This window comes from Thamnophis elegans, chromosome 4 (genome assembly GCF_009769535.1).
Source record: "Thamnophis elegans isolate rThaEle1 chromosome 4, rThaEle1.pri, whole genome shotgun sequence".
Classification (NCBI taxonomy): Eukaryota; Metazoa; Chordata; class Lepidosauria; order Squamata; family Colubridae; genus Thamnophis; species Thamnophis elegans.
Genome location: NC_045544.1, coordinates 118,809,868 through 118,829,817, shown reverse-complemented (window position 1 = coordinate 118,829,817; position 19,950 = coordinate 118,809,868). Strand labels below are relative to the sequence as shown.

At 39.7% G+C, this 19,950-nt stretch overlaps 2 protein-coding genes across 2 annotated transcripts in view; one reads left to right on the top strand and one right to left on the bottom strand.

Annotated features, from left to right (window-relative positions):
* Positions 1-4,037: 4,037 nt before the first annotated feature.
* On the bottom strand, positions 4,038-7,522 carry MRPS17 (mitochondrial ribosomal protein S17). The gene is made up of 3 exons (XM_032214833.1): positions 7,452-7,522; positions 6,075-6,211; positions 4,038-4,430 (listed from the first exon to the last, which is right to left on the bottom strand). Exons 2-3 carry the CDS (start codon positions 6,183-6,185, stop codon positions 4,140-4,142), a joined length of 402 nt encoding a protein of 133 aa, XP_032070724.1. The 5' UTR covers positions 6,186-6,211; positions 7,452-7,522; the 3' UTR covers positions 4,038-4,139.
* A 5,841-nt stretch (positions 7,523-13,363) lies between these two features.
* LOC116507040 (merlin-like) overlaps positions 13,364-19,950 on the top strand; it is a 34,404-nt gene continuing 27,817 nt past the window's right edge. Inside the window, exons 1-4 of the mRNA XM_032214967.1 lie at positions 13,364-13,696; positions 16,292-16,421; positions 17,663-17,788; positions 18,886-19,008. Of these exons, the coding sequence (XP_032070858.1) occupies positions 16,332-16,421; positions 17,663-17,788; positions 18,886-19,008 (339 nt within the window). The 5' untranslated portion in view covers positions 13,364-13,696; positions 16,292-16,331. The remainder of the gene's footprint in view (positions 13,697-16,291; positions 16,422-17,662; positions 17,789-18,885; positions 19,009-19,950) is intronic.

Genomic DNA, 19,950 nt, shown 5'->3' with positions numbered 1-19,950 from the left:
ATAAAAATTGAATAAAGATGTTCCCATGTAATTGTCACAAGACCCAAATTTGATTACGGAAATTGTGATTGTATATCACAATACAATACAATACAATACAATACACAATACAGTATTACTGTAAGAGATATACTTTTATTAGCAGTGTACTGTGTACTGAGTAGGAGAGTGATGAAAGAAATGTCCTTCTGGGTTCAGCTCCAAGTGGAGAAAAAGACACTGGAGACATGGAGGCTGCTTGGAAAGATGGTTTATTGTTGGACAGGGCCACATGGCTTGAGCCCTGAACAGAAAAGGTGATCACATGCTTCAATGTTGGTGGAGAAGAAGGGAAGGGCCGACAGAGGAGCTTGCTAAGCTTTTTATAACCTGTTTAGTCCCACCTCTCTGTTTCCTGTTCCTGTGTAAGAAATGTATTCTGATTGGTTGTCAGACTCCCATGGGGCCATGCAGAGGCAACTCTCTGGGCTGTGTTTTGAATTCAGGTTTAGTTGAGTTCTCAGATGCCATATGGTGAGTTGGAGCCAATATTATCATGCTTTAATCCCATCCCCCTGGAGCTGCAGTGGAGAAGTCTTTATTATGTAAAGTGGACTAGCTTGGCCTTCTTAATGGCCTATTAACAGTGGGGATGGGCAGGAAGCTACAGGCAACTATTCTGTCTTTTAAAACATGTTTCTTTCTTTTCATATCCAGAGAAATATTCTGCCTTTTCAATATTTCCTAGGATATTTCATTTTTCTGGGAGAGGGCTGGATGATAACTTCCCACAAGAGTATTTAGGGAAATGAAATTCTGGTCAGGAAAGTTTTGGCCAGCTATCAGGCATACTGTACGATGAGAAAAGTTTGATAATGGAAATTGCTATCCAAACTTTTTTTTTAACCAAGCGATCCTCACATTATCTATAAATGGTTAAAAAACTAGTAAACCCTTAAAACAACAGTACTCATGTAGGAAATTATCACCCAGCTCTCTCCCAGAAAAATGAAATATCCTAGGAAATATTGAAAAGGAAGAAACATGTTTTAAAACACAGAATAGCTTCCTGCAGCTTCCTGCCCATCCCCCTTTGTCAATGAGCCATTAAAGCCTGAGCTAGTCCACTTACATAATAAAAGGTTTTCCCCTTCAGCTCCAGAGTGATGGGATTAAGGCATGATAATATTGGCCCTTTTACCCAACTCGCCACATGGCATCTGAGAACTCAACCAAACCTGGATTCAAAACACAGCCTAGAGAGTTGCCCCTGCATGGGCCCATGGGAGTCTGACAACCAATCAGAATACAAGCTCAAGATCAAAGGCCAGAGAGGGCATAAAACCAGGGACTCAGCTTCTCTTCCTTCCTTGCCTTCCCTTCTCTGCTTCTTCACACAACCTTGAAGCATGTGATCACCTTTTCTGTTCAGGAGCTCAAGCCATGTGGTCCTGTCCACCATTAAACCATCTTTCCAAGCAGCCTCCATGTCTCCAGTGTCTTTTCCCCCACTTGGAGCCGAACCCAGAAGGACATTTCTTCTAACACTCATACAAAGCCAAACAACTAAATTGAATAGGCTTCTCCGAAGTTGAATGCCCCATATTTACAGGAAGCAAGTAAGTTTCAGTTCAGAGAAACATCAGAGTAAACAAGTTACTATTTCCAATAAGATACAGTATTTCCTCATCATTTTGTTTGCTTCTTTGGCTTTGATTTGCTTGTTTATTTTATCGGTTGTAACTGAATTCTAGTGCTTTACTAGCACCCACCCTTCTCCTAGAAAAATGAAATATTTTAGGAAATATTAAAAGGGCAGAATATTTCCCCTAAAAAGAGAAGTAGAAATTCAAAATGCAGAAACTCAGCCCCCACCTTTGTTAATGGGCCATTAGGCCTGGGTCAGTCTATTCTATATAACAAAGATCTACCCCATTTCATTGCCCTTCATTGAATCACCCAAGTTTCAACCAAATTTAGCAGACAACCTACAAAACTAGCTATGACCTCTGACAGCAACCAATCAGAATACTCTTCCTGTGCCCTAGGAAGCTTAAAGCCCAGAGAGGGCATAAAACCCAGGGACTTTCATCTCTTCCTTTTTCACCCAGGAGCTCCAAGGCAGTGGTTTTCAACGTTCCTAATGCCGCAACCCTTTAATAGTTCCTCATGTTGTGGTGACCCCCAACCATAAAATTATTTTCATTGCTACTATGTAACACCGGGAGCCACAAAACCTGGGTGGGTGTGGCCAACTCAACATCACTCCTCCCACCCAGTTACATGACACCTCCCCACCCCCAGACATGCCTGCCAGGTTACATGGCTCAGTGTTTTCTGTGAGAATAGGGTCTCTCTTCTCTCCCCCTCCCTCTCATTTCTGTTTTTCTCTATTTTTCCTCTCCCTTTCTCTTCTTCCTTCCTTCCTTTCCTTCCCCTTCCCTCTTTCTTTTTCTTTCTTTCTCATTGAATATGATAGCAAATCCAAAATAAAGTTATTAATTGTAGGAAATTGCTTCTCTATAATCTTTTCATTGTGAACTCTAAGATGATAGAAGCTGGCAAGATTGTACTAACAGCAATAGGATATGTACTTTGATTTCTTTTGAGTTTGATAATATAATACGTTATCCAAAATTATGTTATTTTCAGATGCATTTTTTGCCATCTCTTGTTATTTTCTTTTAAAAAAATCAGACTTGCTTCCAATTTGTGCCTTCTGGCAAACTGCATTTTCTTGGCAAGAGATTTAGCTTGCCATTGCTTTCGTCATAGGTCTGAGAAAGTTAGTTTCTTTCTTTTCTCTTCCTTTCTTTCCCCCCAATTTGTTTCTCTTTTCCCTCTCTCATTCTCTCCCTTTAGCTCTCTTTTGTTTCTTTCTCCCTCTCCCCCTTCTCCCTCTAACTTGTTTCCCTCTATTTTCCCTCCCTTCCATTCTCTCCTTCTCTCTTTCATTTCTCTCTCTCTCTTTCTCCCCTTTTCTCTTTCATCTCTTTCTTGCATGTGCAAGCAAAATACCCTGCACAAGGAGAGCCCTGTGCAGCGCAGGAGAACTGGAGCTCTTCCCTCCCTGCACCCAACCCACTCCTGCTGCTGCTCCCCATTCTCCTCCTTCCTGAGCCAATGCGAAGGGGACCATGGCTTGCGCTGACCTGAGTCTGGCGCTGAGGAGTTTCCTGCGCTGCGTACCCAGTTTCTCACCTTATTGCACAGTGGCGACAGTGGGAGGAGATTCATCCCCTCCGCCTTGATCCTGGTCCAGGAAAGTATTTTGCTTGCGTGTGCACAAGAGATGAGCGCGAGAAAAGGGCTGGAGCCCTTCCTGACACTGAGTTGCCTGCAAAGGACGCGGAATCGCAAAAGCAGGCGAGAGGCTCGTGCCTTCTTAGAGCAGAGAGCAGATTGCACGATTGGGTTAGCAGAGAGCCGCAGGAGGGACCAAAGCCTATTAAGACTGTTACCCATGCTTAGCATGGTCTTAATAGGGAATCTCAATGTACGCGGTTCCCACGTTCTATTATTTTACTTTCTCCGCCTTGTTTTACACCTCAGAAATGGTACCTCTTGGCTTCTGTAGCTCTGCCCATCAACCTCCATTACTCTGAGCCAGCTACTTTCCCAGCATCCTCTGTGCTGCGCGCGTCTCTCTTGTCCCCCTCCTCACCTCCACCCCGGCTCCTACTCCCCCTCCACACCTCTCCTTCTGCCGCACGGGGAACCCAAGCCGCTCCTTCCCTTTGGGGCCAGTTTTTTGCCAGCCTCTCCGCGGGAGGCTCCTCGGCGACCTCTGTGAAAAGGTTGTTCGACCCCAAAAGGGGTCACGACCCACAGGTTGAGAACCGCTGCTCTGAGGCATGTGATCCTGTCTGCCACTAAACCATCTTTCCAAACAGCCTCCATGTTTCCAGTGTCTTTTTCCCCACTTGGAACTGAACCCAGATGGACGTTTCTTCCAACAATTGGAACTATTTAAAATATTCAGTTTGTACATTGCTTTTATGCTCCTTTAGGCAGGAGTGAACATATAATATTTTAAAAACAAATGGTGACATTGCATGTACACACTAGCTTCAGTTTATTATTAATCATGCTTCCTACATAGATCAATAAAACTTTTTCCTTGAGACAGGCAGAGAAGTCCCAAATAATTTTCCAACTTTTCATTTATCTGGAGAAGAAACTGTTAGTTCTTGGAGTTTCTCACTAAGAAAGCTAGTATCTCTGTCAGTCAGATTTTCTGTGTCTGAGACACCTTCCAGGAACTTATGGCCTGCACACGGTTTCCCTGTAATGGGATCAATTACTTTCCCAACCTTGTACACAATCTCAGCAAGCTCATGTTTCACATTCTTGCTTTTTCGTTCAGGCAAAGCTTTCAGAAGGACAATGTCTCCCTCGATGCATTGTTGCTGAGGATCATGAGCAAAGTATGTTTTTCGCTTCTTGTAGAACTGTAGAAGAGGGAAAAGAGTGTGAAGATCAATGGTTGGTAGTTGCATTATTTTGGGAAAGATTAAAATTATGGGTTTACAATCTTTACTGGGCATAAGGATTCTGATATTTAAGAACACCCGAAATTTGAATTGGAAGAAATGCCATAGAAAATTATATTGTTCTTTGTCCTGCTTAGTTCTAGGGTCTACTTGTTTTGTACTATGCTGGCCTAGTTCTTATAGTAAGTTTATTGGCACACAATATGGCAAGGGGTATCGTTTTTCAACTAGCTTGTTGCAGAGCCTGATTTGGGCTGTGAGGGAGTGGCTAGCTCAAGGTCACTCAGCTGGCTTTTGTGCTTGGTAGCGGTCATGGGAAATACCATATAAAATACTTTTACAAATGTGAGGGCTTTGAGTTTAAAGACTGCAAATAAAAAAAAACATAAAAGTTTCTAAGAATTAGTGCAGATACATAGTATGCCTCCATTTACTTTACCCATGTAACAATTATATGTATGTAATTTAGCCTGAAAGAGAACTTACTGGTGCTATCCAGTGAACTTTCTAGATTGCAACAATTACTCCTAATTTCTCTCCTAAATAGGTATTTTATTCACTGGCATTAATATTGATAAACAATACTGGTAGTAACTGAAACAGAGAAAAACAGAATAACAGAACCTTCTAGTCAAGATTCTAGCTCAAGCAGGGAACCCTATACCATTTCAAATAAATGGTTGTCCAATCTCTTCTTCAAAACCTCCAGTGATGGAGCATCCACAACTTCTGGAGACAAAATGTGATATTCTTGTCACAATCAGATTGTACCCAAACATGAGAGAGAAGAGACTGAAATAAAGAAGATCCCCTCAATGATGTTTACCCACCAATATCTGATTATTTAACAGTATTTGTCTGGGCAAGTACAATAGGAAAAGTTTTAAAAAGGTATAATACAATCTTAATCCAAAGCCTACAATTGACATTCCCAACCAGTGCTACTGCAGTGTCACCTTTGTCTCTTTATCTCATGAGAAAAAGGAGACTCTTTTAACAGATCCTCTTTAGTGTTGTAAAAGATGCTAACAGCAGATTTATATATATATATAATGTATATATTATATACATATACATACATACATACATACATACATACATACATACATACATACATCAGACAGACACAACTAATTGAACTCATTTTCAGGGCTACAATTCAATGATATATAAATTTAATATGTACAGAATTAATGTTCTTTACTGTTACCCGTAGCCAATTCAATATATTTGTTTTTTGCTGGGTATCTAGAGATCTGAGAATCAGTTTTTGTTTTAAAAACAACTTAAAAACTCAGGGTTTTTTTGCTTTTTAATTTTAAAACAACATACGTAGATAGAAACTTTACAAAAATACTGTCAGACCAGATAAAATTACCTTGAATTAACTGCATGTTAGCATTAAGATTAGGACCTGGGATCAAGTGGTTGAAGGCCACTTTTTAAGCCACACAGCATCTTATATAATCCTAGCATTGTATTTTTATATTATCTTTTCTCACTAGATCTCATAATAATGATTTTCTCAGTAACTCCATAAATTAGGCAATGGTGAGAAATGATTCTTCAAGCTTACTCTCCTGGCACTGAAGAAATCTTTACCTTTATTAAGTAAGGGTCCAGTACCAGCCTTGTTACTCTCACTTTAGCTGTCTGGTGCATTTTGGTTCCAATTACTTTCCCTATGATCCATCTTGCATGAACAGCAGACATGACTTGATTGCTATCATTCAGCTATCCTGCAAAACAAATGTAAGTATAATTTTAGTAAAGAACTTTCATGCATTGTTGAAGCCAACACAGCTGGAAAACCTTCTGCTAAAATATATTTTTTCCTAATATTTCAACTTTCTTCTCAGGATTAGGAGTGATTATTTATATGTTTAAACAGCTATCCATCTCACACAATTGACCATCAGCAGCTTAACAACCCTGCTAGACAATTCCTTGACGCCTAAGAAAACCCTCCATTCAACCGTAACAACAGTATTGTATTTCTTGATTCAAATACATGGGGGAACAACCAGGTCTTCAATGCTTCAAAAGGCTAACAAGGCTGAAGTAATCTGAATCTCCAGAGAATGCTATTCCACAGGGCAGGTGGAGCCAGGGTTCATAAATACATTATGTAATAGAAGGGACTGGGAACCTACGCTCTCTACTACAGATAGTGAGATGGGCAGAAACAATGGGAGAGAGGTATCCCACAAATAATCTGGCCCTATGGGTCATTATAAATAATGACCAGCACTTTGAATTGCACCCAAAAAACCTACTGGAAGCCAGAACAACTTGTGGAGCAGGATTACAAGGAATACCAAAAACTGTCTGTACCACTGCATTGTGGACCAGCTGCAGCTTTTGAGTGCACTTCAAGGGCAGCCCCATGCACAATATGTTACAGTAATCCAAACAGATGACTAAGGCCTGATTCAACACAAGCAGGCGAACTGCTGGCCCAGGAAGATGTGTCATTGGTGCACAAGGCAAATGTGTGTAAGACACCCCCTCTGGGGAATTCTGGGAGTTGAAGACCACCCACCCTGAAGTTGCTGAAGTTTGAAAAACACTGGTTTCTAGAACGTGTGCAGGAGCAAGGAGCATTAGGCATAAAAGTCTATAGATTCTCAGTCATCCAGGTCATGGTTGTCCCAAAGGTGCTTTTTGAAAGAGAAAAGAAAACCCTAATGGGAGCATTAGGCATTTTACCGCTTTGAGTTATTTATGAAAATAAAAGTGGGATATAAAAATAAATTAGCCATTCTGACATCAACGTTAAAACACTTCACTACCGGTAATCTTAAAAGAGGTGCCGGGCGGGAGATAATACTGGGAATTATCTGCCTCCCAGTACAATTCCCACGAATCCGCCGTTCCCGCTTGGTTCCCAGCCCCACAGAGGGAGGAAGACACCGTTTTCTCCGGGTTACCGGGTTACCCATTTGCGCCCCCTCCCTCCAAGTCATTCGAAGCTCTTACGCTCTTCTGGCTGAAACCGGGAGGTGGGATCCAAAAAAGGAAGGGGCGGAGCCAGAGCCGGAAGGATCGCCGTTTCCGAAATGACGTCTTAGAAAAGCGGGGGTGGCCGGCGCCGAGAGGGCATTCCGGGTTCAAGGATTGGGTGGCTTTGGGCAGAGGTCTTCAAACTTGACCACTTTGAGACTTGTGGACTTCAACTCCCAGAATTCTTCAGCCAGCTGGCTGGAGAATTCTGGGAGTTGAAGTCCACAAATCTTAAAGTGGCCAAGTTTGGGGACCCCCGACTTTGGGTGAAGCTGGCATCGTTAATTGAAAGCGGCATGGTTTTGACAAGCATTTCTTTGATAGCAATGGGGAAAACAAATTCAGTGTAACTGAAGCTTTTTCTAACACGCAGAGGTCTTGTAGACTGGTTTCCTCACACTTTTAATTTTTTTTAATCATCCCGTCTTTATTGTTATAAATAACTCAAGGCATCTAACGTCCTTAAGGCACTCCTTTTCTCCCTCTCATTTTGCTATAACTGTAACGCTGAGATTGACCTGCCTGAAATCACTTGAGACTTTCAAGAAGAGATTGGACTGCCATTGGTCAGAAATGGTGTAGGATCTCTTGCTTGAGGGGGTTGGACTAGATGATCTATATGGTCCCTTTCAACTCCGGTGGCTCTCATGCCTAAAGTGGGACTAGAACTCGCAGTTTCCAAAGGTGCTTTTTTTCAAGAGGCAGCTGGTTTTTCTGGGTTTATTTTGCAGATGTTTCTTTGAAGAAGCATACAGTCAGCTCTGACTGTATGAGAAGCAAACGTCTTCAAAGAAAAACCAGAAAGTCCAGTTGCCTCTTGAAAAAGCACCTTTGGGGCAACCATGACCTGGATGACTGAGAATATAGGCATTTGCAGTTTCCTGGTTTCTAACCTGGTGCCTTAACCACTAGATCAAAGTGGCTTTTGTATGTCATTAAAAGCTGTTTTAGTGGGGGTACTACATTTTTTTAATCCCCTTTCAAATGGTATTTTTTTTCTGGTGTGCTGCTTATACTTTTAACAACTACATGATGATACAAAAACTAATGTCACAGTAGGTGGCAGCACCTGCTCCTCTTTGCATGGTCCTAAGAAAACCTCTAAACGGGATCATAGTTGGTTAATAGTTGCATGAAAGAACAGTGTAGGGTATCACTAGATTGAACACTTAATAACATACTGAAAAAAAGGCAACGGCGAACCATCTATATTGTTGCCAAGAAAATTAATGCCCATGAGAAATGGAAACTGATTTGAGGAGGAGTTTATGAAGCTTTCCTATCATTTGCATACTAGTATTTGGAAAAGGCAGATATATTACATTTCTATCAATATCCTCATGGAAAAAAATGATAGTGATACAATTCAATTTATTATGTGCATGTTTGACAAAGTTCCATTGCTTAAAATTGCTGTTTTTATATTAATACTTCAAATAATGGAATAAAAATAGAATTAATTGCACTATATCATTTTAGAGTTAAATTCAGAAAATGCCTTGAATACTCCAGTTTCTTACAAAAATATACCTAAACACATTCTCAGGCATTGTCTTCATATATTTATTCTGCATTTGTAATCCTTAGTCATCCCTACTTACTGTCACTCGTGCCCTAGTCACTTCCTGATATGAATATTGTAATGTATTTTTAATGTAGTCTTCTGTAATGTAATGTACTCCACTTGGGGTTACCCTTAAAGCTTAGACTTCAGCTGTGCAAAGTGCAGTACCCAGGCAGTTATGTGTGTTTCTAGTAGAATTAACATTACATTCCTGCTCTACAAAATACATTAGTTACCTGTTCTGGCCCGCCCTCGGTCCGGTGAGTAACGCCGACACAAGCTTATTGTTAGCCACGCTTTATTCATAGCCCACACACAACTCACAAGCAAGACGTTGGCAGCAACCCAGACTCCCACAGACAAGAGATACAAAACAAACAAGAGCTTCTCCAGCTTGTTTGAATGGTTGTGTCCTGCAAAAGGTCTCCTCCCAAAGTCTCTTCTTATATACTCTCTTGGGAGGAGCCAAGCCACAACCACCTGGGCTTGATTATCTCTTATGAATCTGTCTCCGTAACTGCTGTCTTCGTTTCTCCGCCCTTCTTTGCCTGGCGTCAGGGACAAACTCCCTTTGATCTTCCCCACTGCTCCATGCCTCAGGTGCCTCCTGATGGCCAACCACCCTCTTTGGTCCCTGCTCGGAGTCTGAATCCTGCCCAGGGTCCTCCACATCTTCCAGAGCCGACTCATAGGGTCCCTTGCTATCAGAGTCCATCGGCAGCTCCAACGGCTCCTGCTGGGCCACAACAGTTACCAATCATTTCCAGTTCCAATTCAAGGTGATAGTTTTGACTTGTAAAGTCCTACGTGGCATGGAGCCAATTTATTTGAGGGACTTCCTCTCCCGGATTTGGTTCCAGTATGTTAGGTTTAGAAGACTTTTTCTGCTGTAGCACTTATGCTCTGATATACATCCCCCCCACCAAGTGAAACCGTCTCCATCAGTTCTGACTTTCTGAAAGTCTCTCAAGACCTGACTGTGCCATCAGACTGGGCAGCCCAGGAGACTGATGAAATAGCTCCTTTATTAACACCCTCCACTATTCCTTTTTTAATTTATTTTTTTTACAATTTTTAAAAATGTTTTGTAATGATTGTTTTGGGTATTATCTATTTAGCATTGTTGTACATTGTCCAGAATAACTTATTCTGTGAAATAGGCAGCTGTACTAATTTGAAAAATGGAAATGTTGCTGTGTCATGTGAGCACAGCAAGGCACAATTTAGCCTTGTGTGTTGTGTAAGCCACACCTAGCTGATGTGGTTAGTTTGATTCAGTGTGTCATGCAATCCAAGAATATGAGTTGAACTGAGTAAGGTCATGATTGCATTATTGTGTCATTTGAACACATTATTTGAAAGCCAAAATGTGAATTATGTTTGGGGATGAAATGAGAAAAATGTTAAGTTTTAAGTAAGTAGATCAATTGATATGGCAGTACTATTCTCTACATAGCAATATGCAGTAATATTTAGGTAGGCTAGTTGGGAATCCTGCATGTTGTGTTTCAGACCTAATCTGTATAATACCAGGTTGGAGAAGACTACACTAAATTTACTTTCAACCTTCTTACCCAAGTTGTATTTTGAAGAACATTTAATATATCTATTTGTACTTAAATGGCCAAGAAAAGATTCAAATAGACTTCGAATATGGCTGTCCAAGATGAAGTCCTTGAAGTAGCTGACTCAGCACAAATCAGCCTTCCAAGTAGAAAAATAATATTGAACAACTTACATGCCTCAACATCTTGTCTACAGCACATTTTAAACAACTAGATTCCACGTTGAGATAATGGGAGGTTCTGTGGAGTTCCATTTGAAGAAAGATTGTACATCTGTGGTGTTGAAGACATCCCACATAACCTGTATAATTGCAAATTATGTTCTACAAAAAGGGCTATTTACTTATATCCTTATTTAAAAACTAAACAAATATTGAGACACCCAGGTGAAACTATACTTCATGAACCTCTATATCACTAGCAAGACAAATATTTACATCAAAGGCTATTTCAAAGAGGATAGACTAAGATAGGTTTTCACTGCAAAAATGATGATTATGAGTACTACTTTCACTATTGATTTTAAAGTTTTTGATATGATTATATGACTAAGGAATAAAAAAAATTACCTTCTTAGATCTGCTTTAAATTTACTTCTTTTCCAACTTGCAACTATGGAACTCATGCATCTGAGACATTCTTCTGAGACATTCTTTTTGCAATAAGGGATGACCAGGCACTTACTGCCTTTTTATTTGATTAAGGGCAATGTTTATCAACCTCAGGAATCTGTAGATGTCTGGACTTCAACTCCCAGAATTCCTCAATCAGCATTAAAAACATGCGATACAGAATGTCCAACATTTCTGTGCAGCTACCTCTTTGGAAGGAGGAAATATGATTGCAACATTTCATAGAGGACTGTCTAACTTCACTCAGGACTTTACTATAAATTTCCAAGAGGCATCAAATGGTCCTGCCTGAATGTCACAAAAAGATGAGGTGTTTATACTTTGTCTTTGGATATTTTGCTTACTTGGAGATGATCATTTGTTTCTACAAGTGCTGGTGTGCTGATTGTTTAAACTTTTACTTGTAGTTTCTCAGGAGCAAGGAAATTTTTGGTTGCATTGATACAAAATATTAGCATTAAATATGGACATCCAGCCTATTAGTGGGTAGCACGAAGATGGTTGATTCTGTTCAACAAACCATGATTCAGTTAACAACAGATCTGCAAACACAGCCTTTATTAAAATTCCAACCCTTCCCTTTTTTTCCTTTTAGCATGTGTTTGTGTGTACAGTTCATGACTTACAACCATTTGTTTAGTGATCGTTCAAAATTATAATGGCACTGAAAAAGTGACATGACCATTTTTCAAACTGATTACCATCAAGTCAAGTAGGTTTTATTGTCATTTCAACAATATACAGTACAGTACACAGTGAAATGAAACGTTGCCCCAGGACCAAGGTGCTACATCAGACAACATAGATAAAAAGAAAAAGAGCAGAACACAGAACTACATATAGCTCTAAATCTAAGAACTTAGAGTGTTGAGGAGTCTGATGGCTTGTGGAAAGAAACTGTTACACAGTCTGTTGCAGTATTGCCATGATCACATGATCAAAATTTGGATGCTTGGCAATTGGCATGTATTTATGAGGATAGTAATGTCCCAGGGTTAGGTGACCATCTTTTGCAACCTTCTGATCCAGTAAAATCAATGGGGAAACCAGGTTTACTTAACCATGTTACAAAGTTAACAATTGCAGTGATTGGCTTAACAACTCTGGCAAGAAAGGTTATAAAATGGGGCAAAACTCCCTTAATAACTGTCTTGCTTAGCAACAGAAATTTTTGGCTCAATTATCCTAAGTCAAGGATGCCTGTATATAAAAACCAAACTAGTTTTTTGTGTGAAAGAAACAAGAAACTGAAAGTACTTAAAGACTAGCAGTTGTACTATGGTGCATATATAAATATCTAAAACATAGATCTAGAAAGAGCTTTTATAGGGGTAGCATTTGGTTTCTGAAATTCCCCTTTTCTACATTTTACAGTTTTATTTTATTTATATTTTGTTTTTCTTAACTGCCATCTCCCTCAAAGGGAGTTGTTTTATATACTTAAAATATAAAAGGTAGTTGACTATATATATAAAGATTTCCCTGTCTAGTTCTGTCCAACTCTAAGGCATGGTGCTCATTTCTTGGCTGACGGAGCCAGCATTGTCCAAACACATTTTCCATGGTCATGTTGCCAGCATGGCTATATACCAATGGTGCATGGAATGCTGTTATGTACCCACTGAAGTGGTACCTATTAATCTACTCGCATTTGCATGCTTTCAAACTGCTAGATGAGCAGGAGCTGAGGCAGGAATGGGCGCTCAACTGGTGTAGCACTGGGGTCTCCGTCAGCTGTTTATCTGCTAAATCTATACCCCCTCACATGCATACATATTTATATGCACGCACACACATGCATGCACACACACACATGTATATTTGGTACTTTTGTTATTTGCAAGCCCTTATGTGAAGCTGTACAACTGAAAAGCAGGATATAAATAGTGCATGGAACAAGAAGCATATAAATGATGATTCGGTGCAAGTTATCTTCTTTGTCCCTGACATGGAGAGAGATGGAGAAATAAAGAAAGAAGACACAATTAGTCATGTTCATCACACTTTAGCCATTACAAATATTGATGCTCTATGGTTAATGATTAATTCCGCTGAACCTAGAAGGAAAGAATGGACTATAATGATGTTAGAAGACCTTGGAGTTTTTCCCCTTGTGGTAAACAGTATTTAAGAACTCATAGTGATGGTAAAGTGGGCGGAGTCTGAAGAGCACCCAGGCAGGAAATGGTTACCCCCCCCCCATCACCTGGGAAAGTAAATTCTTTGATTTCTCCGAAGGCAGTCCAGCTGACATGCTCCAGTTTAGAGCAAACAAAGGAAGGGGAGCCGCTGACACATCAGTCCTTGTATCTTATTTCTCCCCAGCGACGATGCACGTGTGGGCTACCAATTGCAACTTCGGGGACAATTGTTTTTAGATCCTTTGGAAACGGGGGAAGGGATTAAAGACGCCAATTCGACTTCAGGCGTGGAGTTTAAGCGTGCAAAGCACACCGAGCGGTAAGTAAGCAATTGGATCAGGTCTGTCTTTCTCTGCAGTTTTATGGGGAGGGGAGAGATTTCTAGCAACAGCATTATAAAACTAGCACCGTGTTTGTGAAGCGGGAGACAACGCTAGCTTTAGCAAGAGGTTTCTGTTTTTTTTTAAAAAATGTGTTTTAATTTGTAATCTCAGATCCAGGAATGGAAAACAGTGACAGATACAGCTGTGCGAGAAAGACACACACACAGAGAGACACATATATTCTGTGTCTGCAAAATCATGCAGGAATTTCTTTCTGCCCTCTCATTCTTTTTCCCTGTCGGTCTCTTGACATGGACCGCGGTTCATATTGGCGCCTTTACTGTTCACGCGGGGACTTCTGCTCTCTCGCTCCTGCCCGATCCGCCCCACATTTCTCCAGGGAAGCTTTGGGGTGATCTGTCATTTCGCGTGATCACTCAGGCAGAGTAACACTCCCCCCCCCCCCCCAAGAGCCGGCATCCTTTCTTCTTCCACGCTCCGTGCAAAAGAATACGGAGTTTTCTTCTGCGTGGGCTGGTTGTCCAAGGTATTTCACCGTATAATGCAAGATCTGACCTCCCCTCAAATTGTGGGAACCCTAAACCCCCAAGTCCTTGAGTCACTTCCAGTCCTAGCTATGAATTCATACAGCAGAGTTTGCCTATAGTCTCGTTTGCAAAACGGGGAACATGCTTCTGAACTATTTTAAGAGGGAGGCGAGGAAGTAGGATTTACTCCTAGGTCAAGACTTAGGGGTCTCAAGATCTACCTTTGCTTGGCTCTTGGAGACCTTCTTTACATAAACCTATTTTTATGAGTTGTGAACTTCAGGTAGAAATGGGGAGGGGGGCGAGGTGGCAGTGCCCTTCACCCCATTGTTGACTAAGCCAAAAATGCCATCTTATTGCTAATGTTGGCATTATATAATGATATTCAACCTCTGGTCCAGTTGGATTTTGTACTGTTTCTATTATCTATTTGGGACAGCAAAATGGTTTGAACTGGTCATGCCTGATTTGAGAGACTGGCTACCACAAGTCATTCTTGCTGCTGGAACCCAGATTCTGAAATATTTGCCCCAATGTATTGTATTCTGCAGGTGTTAATATTATTCTGTTTCATATGCCAACAGCTTTTCTAAGCCTTTCTGCAGTCTTTTGGAGTTGAATTCTGTTTACATGTTTTTTTAATGAGCTGTTTGGCGTATTTATATTGATTTTAGGTTTGTTTTATTCATTTTTATTCATATTGTGGGCAGTCTGTAAGGGCAATGTTCAGTAGACCAATGGAATGCAAAAGCGTTATTTACCACCCATGAAACATTTCAATTGGGTTGTAATGAGTTGATTAAGTGAATGGATTTAAAAACATTTGCAGTAACTAAAGAAGGTTTCCCGGGTTACACTTAGTCTTTAAAAATGCAGAAATCCAACAGAAGCTGAGACCATCATGTGAACAAATGACTATACTGTAGTGGTATTACTTCTCAGTTGTCAGTCTATCCACTGCCTCTGAATTCTTTTTGCTTGCTGTTCTCTCCACGCCCCTTAAAAACATGCTGTCCCCTCTCCAAAATTCGGATCATTTTTTCGATTCACTCTATGTCTGTTGCATAAACCAGAAAAGATGGGATATTTAATCACCAGCATCTGCATGATTCCCCAAAGCTCTGGGAAAGCTTTGGGCACAGAATTACAGGCAGGAAGAAAGAATCATAGGATTTAATGTAAGTTGTTCAATCAAGTTGTATAGGCATTCAGCTGACTTCATAGGACAGTTACTTTTTTTTTATCTTCCTGGTTTTCACAAACTATTTGCCATCACTAGTAAATCCAGCCTATTTTTAGCCCCACAAATATCCAATACATTTATTGACACTATCCAATTAACACGGCCTTTGGGTTTGGATCCTTTCCATGACGTATTTTTATCTGCTTCCAGAGAGATCTTCCAAATGTCATTTGGGATATTTTTGCCTACAGCCTTCACTTGAAATGAAAATAAACTTGTTCTTAGGCTAAAAGGTGGAGTTTATTTTTGATGAATGTCTGGACTTGTTTCTCCTGTGTTATCTTGGCCTAAAAGTTTATGCTGTATTTTTGGTGCCTAAGGCACCAATAGTTAAAGTTTTGCTGCCTTTTAATTATTAGTCAAATGTGTATAGCCACCCGTCTCACAATAATTTTATTACTAGTTATGATAACTCTTGCTATAACATTGGGATAACCACCACTTTAGATGACTTTCAAGAGAATGGATCAAATTAATGAATGGTTGTTTGCCATGATAGTACACAGAAATATGCTGCTAAATATTACTTACTGAGGAGAAAGATTTGAGGGTTTCCTAAAAACATCTGTCTGGCCTCCAAAGGGAAGAGAAGGTTCTTTGATAGGACTGTTAGAGATAAACCAGAAACTTGCTGATAGGACTTTTTGAGTGATGGTGAGCCATGAATCTATCAGAAGCTAAATTAAACTTCCAGATTCATCCGCATTATATCTGAACCTGTTATTATAAGTAAAAAAAAAAGATTGTTTCTAAGTATATTTACTTTGGAATATGTTGCTAATTATCTCTTCTTTTTTCAGACCATTTCCTCCATTGTGCTGCTCCAGGCAGGCTTAAAACATGTCTATCACGGGACTAAAGAAGAAGCAGCCTAAAATGTTTAAAGTTAAAGTTTCAACAATGGAAGCTGAAATGGAATTCAGTTGTGAGGTATTTTGTTGTTGTGTTGATTTCTAAAGGCCAGAATTTTCATCCAGATATAAGATTTATATACCTGTTTCTCTCTGTCTCTGAATGTAAAAAGCTGACATATCAAGGAAAAGATTACACTGAATGCCTTTTTTTGACATGCTAATTGTTCAATTGCAGGGATTTTTGTGATGTGCATTTTAAAAGGAACCCTTATCACCAGATTCAACTGCTGTAATTGCAGTGATTTTCAGGCTGTTTGCCTCTTACCTGGTTCATGTGCCATTCACTGATCTGTAGTATTTATTTAAGAATATCTGTTCTATCTCTGAGTGCCTGTTAGAACTTTGCCACATCTCTTTCAGTCTCTGCTTATGGCAGATAATTTCTGCTGGGCTATCAATCTCAGAAGAGGCATGGCTGTCTTTTCTTCCAACTGGATTATCTGCTAGATCAGTGACGAATCACAATAATTAGGCACCCTAAATGTACATGGTTTCTAGCTGTAGAAACCAAGTGCTTCTAGTTTAATTCAGTAAAGAAATTTGGGAGAACATTGGTTGATTGAAGTTGCCCAGAATTTAGATCTCTAAAGGAATAGGGGGAGGTAGTAGAACTGGTGTTGTTGAGGCTTGCTTTTGAAGCTATCTTGGCATTATCATATCTCACGTGTGCTAAATTAACAATTTCATTATTTTTATTTTGTACAATGAAAGACTATACTAAGAATTAGAATTTGAAGGTTCTTCCTTCGTCAGCCCACTGAGTTAAATGTGGGGCTTTTATGGGAGAACAATTCATAAATATATTTATATAGACCTTTATATGGGATAGAATCAAGATCACGTAAAGTGTTAATATCACTTTATAACGCCTTGGTAAGGCCACACATGGAATACTGCCTTCAGTTTTGATTGCCACGATGTAGAAAATATGTGGAGACTCTAGAAAGAGTGCAGAGAAGAGCAACAAAGATGATTAGGGGACTGGAGATTAAAACATATGAAGAACGGTTGCAGGAACTGGATATGTCTAGTTTAATGAAAAGAAGGACTAGTGGAGATGTACTTGAAGAACACACAAAAACCACCTAATTTCTACTTTTCTTAAAAGGCAAAATAATGCAATTTTAATTTTGTACTTACCATCAGAGGCTCTGGCATTCCTATTTTTACACAGAGTGAATAGAGATATTTTTTCACACTCAGATGTCCTGATTATCTATCTATTCAAAATTGATTTTGTACCATTGCAATCCACAGATGAAGTGGAAAGGAAAAGACCTGTTTGACCAGGTGTGTCGTGCATTGGGGCTGAGAGAATCCTGGTACTTTGGCCTCTGGTATTCTGTCAAAGGAATGGGCATTTGGTTGAAGATGGATAAAAAGGTTTGGAATCTAAACTTTCATTACAAAACAATACGCATTGAGTTGGAAAGACCTAAAGATATTCTAAAAGTTTTCTTTCGAGATGGTCAGCATTTTTTAAATTTTATTTTTGGCTCAGGGATCTCAGTTTGTTTTGAAGGAGGGACAGAGAGCCTTCAGGAGCCAGGCCAGGCAAAGTAATTGGCTCTTTTGAGAGTATTTAAGTGAATAAAGCAGCTTACCTTTGATGTAAAAAAGAGTAAAATGCACCATTACATTGTAATGGTGAAATTGGGTGTGTGTTTAGTGAAATGAAAGACAAAAGACCTGAAAGCAGAGAGATACCATCTATGCCTATCCTTAATTTACAATGATAATTTTTAAGTGTGAATGGCGGTTAGGCTGAAAAACACATGTGCACATTCATATTCATGTGCATTTTCAAACTACATTCCTTCTACCCCCTTTAGCTAATTGAAGTCCTCTTTGCCTCTAGACTGGAATATGAATGCTTCTCTACCAGTGACTCATCATTTATCTTACATTTTTGGTCCTTTAACTTTCACAGAAACTGGAGAAAAGAAGTACTATAGGGATTACATTAGCACCATTGATAAGATCTTTCTCCTCTTACTATCTCCCAGGACTAAAAAAAAAGGGGGAGGGGGGAAGGGAGGGGAGATATATGTGTGAAATGTATCAGTTCATATGCAAAGGGAGATTGGAAACAATGGGAAAGACTAAGAAATTTACATTTGTAAATCTGAAATGGTTTGGGAGTGGAAAATGCAGGAGAAAGCCTTGCTCAATTTGGTTATTTCTCCTCCCCCCCAACTAAAGGATGAAGATCAGAACATAAAATGCATCCATCTAAATGCATCTAAATATGTGAAAGTTGAAATGCAGTTTTAAATTACAGTAATTTCTTTACCTGGCCATTGATGCTAAGAAGTTGCTACAAGCACATGTGAACTAGCAATGAGTGAGGTGCAAAAAAAAGTCCTAGGGTGACATTGTGAATTCATGGCAAGAAAGAGTGGCTTTGGGCTTCTGCTTTGCCAAACATGCTTTTCCTAATCGGAGGTGTTTAGTTGTTCTGGTTTCTTTTTTCCAAACAGGTTTTAGATCAGGATATTCCCAAAGAAGATCCAGTGAACTTTTGTTTTTTAGTGAAGTTTTACCCTGAGAAGGTTGAAGAGGAGCTTCTGCAGGAGATCACCCAACATCTCTTCTTTCTGCAGGTCAGAAGGTATTTCTTTTATTCAGAATTGGCTTTGAGATGTCATGCTTGTCTTTTGAACATCATCATTATCATCATGTTTAACCATCTATGATCATCCTCTTCCTTGGGGCACTCCTTAGGTTTGTGCCAACTTTAGGGTTTTAGGATTAGTTGAAAGCAAAGGGGTCTTCAGTGGGTCCTCTTTTGGTTTGGGGCTTGTTAGCCGATTTGTTGCTGATCATTTATTTGCCATTTCTTTCTGGGCTCAATCCACCAAGAGGAAGAACACCAAAAGAGAACGATTGGTGCTATTCCCTTGCTTCATCCTTGCATAGAAATTTAGTGAGTGTGGAACCAAGAAACCTTGGGAAATGACACTAATCCCTTCGTTGGATTATACATCATGTCTGATTTTGACAGCACTGACTTCTGATATCAGTCTTGTTTTCTATTTCTTAGAGACTTGCATAAACTGCGAGCCCTCTTCCTTGAATTAATTGTCGCTCATAGATCTTCCAATTCAGGATTCAAAACTGCATCTGTATAATCAACTAATGGAAAGAGGAACTGGAACACACTCAGATACCTTCTGAGTGTGGGCAGCTAATTTTGCTGTATTTAACGAAATAGAGCTAATTGCTATATTTGCTATATTGGGAAGGGTTACATGTCCTGTTACACCAGTACAGAAATTGGAGGATGACCCAAATGAAACAAATCCAGAATTCATGCAGAGGTTCTGTGGGAAGCCCTTTGTGTTAGAGGCTACACTTTGGATCCTTCTTCTTATTCTATTTTATCTTATAAAGCATTGCTTCCCAAACCTTTTCCTTCATTATTCAAAACCATTTGTCAGAAAGTCTTATTAAACTGCAAGGACTAGTTATAAATCCCTTCCTTTAGCATTGTAGTAACTTTGACAGAAATTATCTTTTAAGTTATTTCAAAAATTGCCATGTAG

Bases quoted from the DNA above. Each gene is read 5' to 3' on its own strand.
- MRPS17 (XM_032214833.1), bottom strand. From the start codon at position 6,185: ATGTCTGCTGTTCATGCAAGATGGATCATAGGGAAAGTAATTGGAACC. The intron at 4,431-6,074 runs GTAAAGATTTCT...CCTCTTCTACAG, and splicing joins TGGACCCTTACTTAATAAAG to TTCTACAAGAAGCGAAAAAC.